Genomic DNA, 10384 nt, shown 5'->3' with positions numbered 1-10384 from the left:
TTCAGGTTGTAAATCGTGTTTTTAAAAAGTAACTAAGTAACTAAGTAATTAATTACTTTTGAAAATAAGTAATCAGTAAAGTAACAGGATTACTTTTTTGGGGAAGTAATCAGTAATTAGTTACTGATTACTTTTTTCAAGTAACTTGACCAACACTGGTGACAATGATCCAAAGGTTCAGATTTGACTCACTGATGGAGAGACGCCGATGAGTTTCTGTCCTCATCGTGGAGGAAACGAGCGGGCGTCTCAGGAAGGGAGCTGATTGGGGGGGTTTCCATGCTTAATGGCATTCCTGTGTTTCTGTGTCGGCAGGGAGTGACGGGACGGGATGGAGCCCGAGGAGAGAGAGGACACCTCGGCAACCCGGTAAAAGAAAACAAAAACTATATAATGTTATTTTAACATCGATACTTTATACTGCAATTTTCAAATGAATTCTGAATTTCACTGAGTCAGAGAAGGGAACCAAGAATGAGGCAGCGGTTTGGTTTGCACCGTTGGAGGTTGTTTGGACAAAAACACAGGCACATTTAAAATTGACTCACAGGGATAAAGGTGGGAGAAAAAGTGTGAACTAAAAGGTATTTTACATGATTGGATGGCAAATTTCAAATACTGCACACTTCAAATGTTTGTTCACGTAACGACCGACCTCCTTAAAGAAACCGTCAGAGCCGAACACGAGAACCTCGGGACCGAGCTGGAGGAAAGGAGAGAGCAGATAGCAGCTAGCCCGCGGCTAACACGTGTGATGCAAACAGACCCGGACTGAGCCCTGAGGGATGCCTTAGCACGAGGACGTACAGATGTTAGCATCAGTTCTGAAACATCTGTCAGTTTAAGATGAGAGGCTCCTGAGAGCAGCCAGATCAGTTAGTGAGAGTGTGACAATCAAAGGGGTCAAAGGTTGCTGAGCTACAACCACCTGTATCATGTCGTTAGTGAGTTTCAGTAAAGCCGTCTCGGTGTCTTTAGGAATGAGGCTGTAATGATCCGTCTGTGAAGGTTCTCAGTCATCCAGGACATCGTAGTCTAAGGAGCTTGGAAAGAAAAGCGTCTGGACTTCTTTAAGTTGCTTGAAGACGTTTCACCTCTCATCCGAGAAGCTTCTTCAGTTCTAAGGTCAAATGGTGGAGAGTCCCAGATATAAACCTAGTGGGAGTTTCCCCCCACAGAGGGACAAAAGGACCCCTGATGATCCTCTAATCGCCTGAGCCAAGGTGTGAAACTGGGTGTGGGCTCCAATCAGCCAGAGTTTCGGGTGTGTTCATTGTGAAACCTGGCCCCACCTTATCATGCGAATTCCTGAGGTCAGATGGCCCAGGATGTGAGTGGGCGTTAAGGCGTCTGGGGAGGATCTCAAAACTGGATTATAGATGGCAGAGAGTTGGTGTCGTAAACCCCGCCTCTGTTCAAAGATGGTCGCTCACAGTGGACATAGATGCTTCTTTCACTCCTCTTTCAAACCATCTGTCCTCTCTGTCCAAAATGTGAACATTGGCATCCTCGAAAGAGTGACCTTTGACCTTTAGATGCAGATGGACTGCTGAGTCTTGTCCTGTGGAGGTGGCTCTTCTGTGTTGTGCCATGCGCTTGTGAAGTGGCTGTTTGGTCTCTCCAGTGTAGAGGTCTGGGCATTCCTCGCTGCACTGTACAGCAAACACCACATTGTTAAGTCTGTGTTTTGGCGTTTTGTCTTTTGGGTGAACCAGTTTGTGTCTGAGCGTGTTGCTGGGTCTGAAATGCACCGGGATGTCATGCTTGGAGAAAACTCTGAATTTCTCTGATACCCCGGCTACATAGGGGATGACAGAGTCAGGCTTCAGGTTTAGATGGAACATGTTGTGTGGTGTAGGGTCCTAAGGCTGTAATGATCCGAAACAGTGGGATTTTTTTTTTAAAGTAGAGGAATGATGCTGGTGGTTGCTGACCTCTGACCTTTGCTTATATTGACGGGCTGAACTGTTATCCTTAGGGTATCCCAGGAATTACGGGGGAGACGGGGGTGAAAGGACAGCAAGGACTGAGAGGAGATCCGGTGAGTGTCAAACATTTCCTCGTCTTCTCTCGTCTCTCCTCCTCTCTGAACTGTTTTTGGCTTTTTCGTGTTTTCTCTCCTCCTTACATCAACATTTCTTCTTCTTTGATATCCTGTCCCGTCTGGCAGCTTCTGCACTCTGAACTGTGATGTGAATGCACGGCGATGCCGAACACATTTTGCTTTTCCCAGACCAGATACATGTAGGCTCCTCTAGTTCATGTTTATTTATTCATTTCTGTTTGTGTTATTTCAGTTATGACTTATTATCTGTGCAATAGCACGGGCAGGCAGGGGTAGAATGAAAGGATGCACAGAGACAGCAGCCCCCCACACCACCAAGAGAGCAGGCCAACGACCACATCAGAACATCCAGCCATGCACCCCGGGGCCAAGAAGCACCCTCACCCCAGGGAGGGGCAGAAGTGTCCCACAGGGGGAAGGGGCGTGGGTGTGGGGGGTGCACATTCTTCTTCTTTCCTGTATTTATTGAAGCAAAGCTTTGAGCTGTCGGGCCTTTTAATAGCAAACTGTGATGAAACCCAGACAGCCAGGATGTCCGTCACACACGAGCGTATTAATCTGTGCATGCAGAGCAGATGGTTAAAGTCATTGGCGTGATTGTGAAACACACAAACAAACAGATGAGACGCTCGCACGAGCATCTGTCTTCAGACAGGAAGCTGTGAGAGCTTCAGTCTGGATGTTTCTGCGCAGGAAGCATCGAAGCTGCACCAACCAAAAGCAGACAGTCTTAAACTGTGAGGTGGGAACATGAAACGGTGTTCTGATGATCAAACGGGCATCCAGGTATATTATGTTTATCGCCTTGGAGGACAACTACAAGTGTTTGAGCACCACGAGGGTTTTTAATGTGGCACAAACGGGACCGAGGGCAGCGGATTCCCGCTCTGTAATCCTGCACTCTGGAGCGGTCCTCGCTGACGCCGGCGCTGACGCGAGGCGAGCTGCGACCGAACCACACACTCAGAGTAACCGCAGCCCGTCTGCCGTCACACAAAGTTTTTAATAAATGTTTGCATGAAGCGCAGCTGGGCCACAGCTGGACGCTCACTGCTTAATCTGTGGCTTCATCTTTCTTCTGACAGGGACAACCGGGGGCCGACAACACCTCGCCCGGAGCCAAAGGCGACCCAGGAAACCCCGGCCTGCCGGTGAGACACGTCCCAGAGCAGATGCTGTGGTCGTCCTGCAGACGCAGCAGAAATGTGTCTCAGATAAATAAAAGTAGACGCCTCGTTTCTCTCTGTCTGTGTTTGAGGGCAAACCTGCTGACATCTGCTTGGAAACGACTTCATTTCTCTGATTTGCAGTACTGATGTGAAACCTCACAGTCTGAGCCCAGACTGCGAGGTTTCTTTAACAGATTCCTGCTGCGTATGCACGTCTGTCTAAAGAGCGTGCTGGTGTCATTGCTGTCTCAAATCCCTGCACTGAAGTGTGATGTGTTCAAATCCACAGGGAGCACCCGGGCAGGACGGCCGGTTCGGAGAGTCCGGAATCGTCGGGAACCCGGTGAGCTTCTTCATTCTCAGCACGAGGAGCAGATCTTGTTATTCCAGGATTATTAAAGCAGCTACGATGAGATATACAATGCTGCGCTGTACTCTGGTGTAATACTACTGCTAACCACAGGCTGGGGCAGCGAGTCGAGCACGAGACGCTAACTAGCACTAGCTCAGCGTTCACACAGATCTCTGAAGTTAGCCGCCTGCTTCTGGCAGCCGGACGAGCTTCAGCTTAGCTGGAAGTCGTCTCTCACTCACTAAACCTTCAGAATGAACTTCCTGCCAGCTCGTCATGAACGCTGTTTTTAACCATCTGTTTTTTAACCAACGTTTGCTGAAAATATTCCAAATAAACGAGTGAAATCAGCCCTGCAGGCACCGAGGCAGCCTGCCTGGAAGTCTTAGACAGGCTTAACTCTGGGAAAGTCTTCCTCGCTCCATCCTCACACGCCCAGAAACAGCTTGACTGAGTGAAATCAGCAGCTGAGCAGCTCCAGAAAAGCATCCCATAATTCACTGGGGCAGAAATAGGAATGCCTGCATCACAGCCTGTCATGTGATCGTGTATAAATCAGTGATGCTGTAACACAGCGGTCCCCGGGCCACGGTCCGGTACCGGTCCGTGAGTCGTGAGACTGGGGTGTGAAATGTCTGGTTTTCAGGGTTTTTATCGGTTTTCAGCGTTATCTTGTTATCGTTTTTATCGTTTACTCGGTTTTCCTGGGTCTTTTCACGTGTGTTATGAATAAATCTTCTTTTTTCGGTATTAGTTTTATTTTGTTGTATTTATCCGCGACACCTTAAAGGCCGGTCTGTGAAAATATTGTCGGGCATTAACCGGTCCGTGGCGCAAAAAAGGTTGGAGACCTCTGATGTAACAGCTGTGAGATTATTGATCAGATATGTGGACTTCTCCTCAGGGACCAAACGGAAGACGGGGACGACTGGGTGACAAGGTAGGACACGAACACACTCGGAGCTGCAAACGAGTGTGCGTGTGTGTGTGTGTTTGTGTGTGTGTGCGTGTGTGTGTGCGCGTGCGTGCGTGTGTGTGTGTGTGTGTCTTTGTGAGGACAGAACATTGGCATGCTACTGTACCTGTGGGGACCAAATGTCCGTCCTCACGGGTTTGAAGACATTTTTACGCTCAAAATGTTGTCTTAGTGTCAGGGTTACAGTCGACTCGACGTTCTCACTAAGACATGCAAACGAGTGTGTGTGTGTTGTCTGCAGGGTGCAGCTGGACCACCTGGAGATCTGGGACTAGAAGGCAGCCCAGGTGCTTCTGGTCCACAGGTGAGCCTTCAGGGCAGGAAGAGTCACACTTAATGTCCGCATGCTGCTGCTGCTAACACGCTAACCTTTGTCTCTGCAGGGTCCCGGAGGGGTCAGAGGTCAGCCTGGCCCGAGAGGAATCCCCGGCCTTCCTGGACCTCAGGTCAGCTGATCATTTATTGAAAACGTTGATTTTCAGTTTCTTCTCCTCGAGCTGTGAGGTAAACACAGAGTCACCGCGGGAGCAGACCCACAGCGAGCTGAGGAGCAGCTTTAGATCGATTTGCAGACTGATCGCTGGATGGTTTCATGGTTTCATGGTTTCATGGTTAGGGTTCAGGTGTTCATTCCTGAAGCTCGGCTGGAGCTTCAGTCTGAGGAGGCCACCCAGAGCTGCTGCAAGCGCCGATGAAACGTTGGATGTTCTTGCATCACATTTGGTAAAGTTGCAGATCAGCCTGGTGGGATCAGCTGGCTCTGGGACTGTTGCTCAATCTGGAGGTTTAGATTTCCCTCACGTCGGCTTTGTGGTAGAAACGTCTCGTCTCAGCAGTTTGCACCTTAAACAGTGGCCCCCGATGTGTGTTCAGCTTCTCCCAAAGATCCTGTCTGTGTAGCTGAAGGCCCAAACCCTGAACCGTGGAGTCCGCTCATCATGACGACTTGACCCCGAATCTGCCCTTTATTACACAAACACACTTATGAAAGCTGCAGAATCACGAGATGCAACACAGAAACGGTCGATTTCCAAATCCACGGCCTGGTTTGTGAGTCTCTGGAGACGCTGAGGTTTTCGTTTCTTCATCCTGGTTAAGGCTCGTTTCGCTGTGGGCTCATTTTGTGGTCGTCGGATTTGAAGCCTTCATCGCTGCGTTTCATAAATCCCGAGTGTGACGGTCGCTGCTGCAGCTGCCAACACCTGGACCTCTGCGGTCTGGGCCGATCTTCCCCGAAGCCGCTGTCATGTCATCACTTTAGAACCTGCACATCTTAAAAAAGTCCTCTCGTTAAATGCTCGTTTTATTTGGTGTAAGTGGTTTGAGCTCAGCGATCTGTGCACTGCTCTGCGTTTAAACCAGAGAATTTCTTTACATTGAGCTAAACGAGACATGAATTCCACCGCCAACAAGAACGAACGCTCTCGAGTGCTGCTTGCGCCCCAGAGTCGTCACTCTCCGTTGCAGCATGATTGGTTATTAATGAATAACAGGGCGGTTCAGTTCGTCTGGCCTGCAGCGCTTCTCATCCAGTGTTGGAGATGTCAGCTGCAGAGGAGAGGAGAGCGGTGACACACCATAAGTGACACATAAGTGTCCCAAAGATCATGACACAAACTTTACATAGGAACTATTTTCTTCCAGCGTATACATCCGCCAACCAAAAGAGTCTACAGCTTAGAGCCTGCTTACTCACTGATGTATTCATTCACTTCGTTTTTGATGAGCTGAGTGGTCAGTAAGAGAGAACGATACAAATGCCAGGAAGATGCACAATAATGTAACAGAACATAACAAATATAACAAAGAGTGAAATACACGTTTTATGTGTGTAACCAGGTCCTGCAAAGACACGCTGCAGCTGAGATTTCGAATGTAATTTTCGGTACTTTGAGCTGTGCGGTCTGTTATTTAACAAAGCCGTCATCCGTAAAGCTGGACGCAGGCCGGAGGCACCGAACAAACGGCCTGTCCCCACAGCGCCACGAGTCTTTAAGCTGTACCGTCCAGCGTCCCGCTCAGAGGAAACTTTAAACAGAACTGATCCGAGTTTAGTCTGCAGGCAGCTGTCGCTGTGTTTGCTTCAATCACCATCGAAAACACCGACAGACAGGTCGAGTTCGGCCCAGAGCGACGTCTGCTCTCCCTCATTCAAACGCAGTGTCTCAGTCTAAGCTTCGACTCTTTTACCAGACGCGCTCAGTCCTGAGCCGCTGTTAGAAAATCCAAAGAGGAAATCTCATAAAAAGTCACTGAGGAGCTGCCGAGCGGAGATGTAGGACCAATGAAGCTCAGATTTATCACTTGGCAGCGCCCAGCGGCGTCCATGTTTACTCTTCACCTGTTTGGATAAGCGCCGTTAAAGTTGATGACGAGCGGAGGCTCTGTGACCGACGGGCTCTGTCCACGGTGCATTCAGGGATAATCAGGTAAAAGGGAACTGTGTGTGGCTCTGACTCTGCTGGTTTTTTCTCCAGGGTGGACCAGGTCCCGCTGGAGACCCGGGCTTACCTGGACGGACCGGTGGTAACGGACAGAAGGTGTGTGACATCATCATTGTTTAACATCTGATAAACGTCCTCGCTTCACGTCAGATAAGATCACATTTATGAGATTAGCTGACGAATACTCCGAGAGGTCAGATGAAGAGATTACATCCTCCACAGTTTCCACCCAGCAGGGCCTGAAGGCAGGAAGTTGGTCATACACGTACGTCCATGCAGGGTACATGGGGGGCGTGGCCACCACAATGTCATCAGCTTTAATTGTGAAGCCTCCAGGTTAGCCTTCTAACCGCAGTTATGGGTTAATGCCAGCTGGCCTGGTTATCAGTCTGCACCCACACATATAGAGCCAGGGGGGGTTAATCCAGTTGGTGTGAAGGGGGAGGTTATCTTCACCATGACAACCTGTTGTTGCTGTTAAAGGGCCAACCAGGAGATCCCGGTGATGAGGGCGCACCGGGACCAGACGGACCGCGAGGAATGCCGGTAAGGAGCCGAGAGCCCGCTCTGTTCAGACACACAGTTTGATGTCAGTGGCGCTGACTGTCTGTGTTTCAGGGTCAGGACGGTCGGGATGGTTACGGACCCGCGGGCCCCCGAGGTGCAAAGGTGACCCTTCATAATACACAATCTTGTATTTCATCCTTCTGCTAGATCTCTGCTTCACATTCATAACAACGTTCACGTTCTTGCCGTGTCTTGCAGGGCGATCCCGGTTTCCCTGGTTACCCTGGTCTTCGGGTGAGTTCACAGCAGATCAGGTTGAATCCATCCTGGCATTAAATCGCAGTAAACACGCAGACAGGAAAGGCGGCCTGCTGGGAACGGATCAGAAACGAGTTAGGATCCAAACATCGGAGCGTTTTCAGGCTAACAGAAGTCCAACGAGAGTTTTTAAGTCCACCGAGTTCAGGAGCTCACAGAGCTCCACGAAAGTGCTGCGAACACAAAATAATCTGCGTGTTTTCTGCGATGCACGTCGAAGCTGAGCAGAAACTCCTGCAGGTGTAAAGCTGATGTGTGATTCTGCTGTTCGCTCTGAGAGTGACGCAGTGAAATTGGCTTCTTGCTCTCTCACATCATTCAAACGGTGCTGCTCGCTCGCGCTGCTTCTGGACGTCAGCGGGTGTTCGTGGCGCGGACCAATCAGAATGGACCTGTGAGCGGGTTCAGAGATGTCACTGCAAACGTATCAAAGCTGCTCTGAAACTTCAAATACTCACAGACGGTAACACAGAAACACTGTTCAGGAGCTCTTCAGTGGATCGAGTCGTTGCACAGGCTGATGTAAGCCACACCCACCCGTGCAGGGTCCAATTAGGGCTGTTTCTCTGTTAGTAGCCAAGAAACTTTAATGTTTGCGGTCAAATAAACATTTATTTCTGCTGTTGGACGTGTTGAGGTGGGAGTGTGTGGGCCGGACCGCCTGCTGGAGCCTCTGCTGGTGCTGCGTGGCTGCAGCCCAGGACCCTTTAAACTCTTACTGCTCCTGTAAAACTAATCCAAGCCTGCCTACACTGGTGGCTCATAAACACCTCGCCGTGCTGCCTGCAGCTTTCACACATTCATACACAAAAGGTTGCCAGCAGAGCATCACTGAGCTCTCACAGCTTTGTGGTAAAGTCGACTGGATCCTTTTCGAGGATTTATGAGACAGGCCGCCTTAATAAATAAGCACATTTTCAGTTTTACTCGCTGGTGTTTGTCCAGAAGCTTTTGGAGGCCGGAGATAAGAACGCTCTTGTTTATTCTTGGGATGAGTGTGGTCAGCAAGTTGACTTGAGGGCTTGTGTTTGGATTTGGAAATGCGTTACCTCACGAGCCGTGTTTCTTTCTCTGCAGGGCGAGGAGGGGCTGCAGGGACCGAAAGGATATCCAGGGCCCAAAGGGAACCGCGGCCGAGGGGTGAGAGTCCACTGCTCAGATAACTGAATCAAGCTCGGTCTTTGAGTCCGTCAGTGACGTTTGTTTGTGATCCCGTCACGTAGGGTAACGCGGGTTTGCCGGGAGAGTCGGGAGTCCCCGGAGAACCGGGATATCCGGGACACAGGGTGAGTGTGGAAAAGCTTTAGGAAGCTGCCGACTTCATGCTGCACAAACTGAGCGCCTGGAGCCAGAAAGATCACTGGATGTGGATTAATTTATAAGAAAACTTTAGTTTTCCTCTAAATCTATTTCGTCCTCTCTTACAACGATAAAGGAAAATGTATTTTTTACCCAAACTTAACTCTAAAGATTAGTTTAAACAGGTGCAGAGGTATTTCTGTCCTTTACAGAGCTCAGTTTTCTCGCTGTCTTGTTTAAAATTACTGGAAAATCCTTTGTGTGGTTTTTAAAGATCTCTGAGCTTCACGCAGTGTTTGGGGTGGCTGTAGCTCAGGTCACCTACTAACCAAATGTTGGCGGTTCAGTCCTCGTCTAACCCCAAGTGCTTCCATCGGAGCGCGAATGTTTGATAAAAGACTTTACACGAAGGGGTGAATGAGGCAAAAGGTGTCGAGATCTTCGTTTGTTTGATCAAATGTGAGGAACATTCTTCTGTCATGGTAGTCAGATATCACACTGTTCACAGGGCCCCCGAGGTTCTCCTGGAGGCAAAGCCATGACTGTAAGTCCACCTTAAACCCACCTCACCCACATTAAGGAAACATTAGTACAGGATGTAATCACAGGTCTTTCCTTTTGACTCAGGACTGTCAGCTGATCACCTACATCAGGGACAACTGTGGTAAGACTTCCTGACATCCTCACATCATCTCAGGAAATGAAACCTGCACGTCTCTAAATGCTGTTTGTTCTCCCTCCAGCTTGCTCTGCTGGTACGTGTCTCCACTCTAACAGTCAGGTATCGTGGTGAGTACAGCTCAGCAGCCACGTCCACAGACTGGATCAAAGATGGACACAGCTGCACTCTCTGAAGCTTCAGCATTTGATTCAGCACAGTGTTGTTGTTGTGATTCTTCTCCTCAGGATTTTTCCTCATTTATTGCTGTCGTTAGTGTCAGGATGGTGAAAAAGGTTTTCTTAACCTCCTCGGACCTGCGTCCACATATGTGGACATCGCATTTTGGGATGTCTAGACGAAAATAATTAATTTTTCTCTACAAGGGCCTGATATCCAGTTACGAGGACGTTAAACTGCCACTGTTCTATCAAAATTTAAAACTAACGTCCTCACATGTGGCTCTTATTTGTCTCAGAAACAAAAATTAGGTTAAAAAAAAATGGAGGAAAAATCCACTTTCTGTATGAGACACCAGAAATGATGACGTCAGCGTATCGAGTATAAAAACATCTGTTAATGTCACAGCGACTCAT

The 10384-nt window shown here is 49.0% G+C and overlaps 1 protein-coding gene across 1 annotated transcript in view; it reads left to right on the top strand.

Annotated features, from left to right (window-relative positions):
• Positions 1-9938, top strand: part of LOC102196290 (collagen alpha-6(VI) chain-like) — a 13273-nt gene extending 3335 nt beyond the window's left edge. Inside the window, exons 6-21 of the mRNA XM_005744143.2 lie at positions 316-369; positions 1979-2041; positions 3151-3216; positions 3524-3577; positions 4491-4526; positions 4804-4866; positions 4946-5008; positions 7040-7102; positions 7490-7552; positions 7625-7675; positions 7772-7807; positions 8909-8971; positions 9055-9117; positions 9639-9674; positions 9758-9794; positions 9874-9938. Of these exons, the coding sequence (XP_005744200.1) occupies positions 316-369; positions 1979-2041; positions 3151-3216; positions 3524-3577; positions 4491-4526; positions 4804-4866; positions 4946-5008; positions 7040-7102; positions 7490-7552; positions 7625-7675; positions 7772-7807; positions 8909-8971; positions 9055-9117; positions 9639-9674; positions 9758-9794; positions 9874-9923 (861 nt within the window). The 3' untranslated portion in view covers positions 9924-9938. The remainder of the gene's footprint in view (positions 1-315; positions 370-1978; positions 2042-3150; positions 3217-3523; positions 3578-4490; positions 4527-4803; positions 4867-4945; positions 5009-7039; positions 7103-7489; positions 7553-7624; positions 7676-7771; positions 7808-8908; positions 8972-9054; positions 9118-9638; positions 9675-9757; positions 9795-9873) is intronic.
• Positions 9939-10384: the final 446 nt, after the last annotated feature.

Source organism: Pundamilia nyererei, unplaced genomic scaffold, assembly GCF_000239375.1.
Source record: "Pundamilia nyererei isolate P.nyererei 1_Seehausen unplaced genomic scaffold, PunNye1.0 scaffold00139, whole genome shotgun sequence".
In the NCBI taxonomy this organism is placed as follows: Eukaryota; Metazoa; Chordata; class Actinopteri; order Cichliformes; family Cichlidae; genus Pundamilia; species Pundamilia nyererei.
The sequence above is the reverse complement of the archived record's forward strand: the minus strand, read 5'-3'. Positions and strand labels throughout refer to the sequence as shown.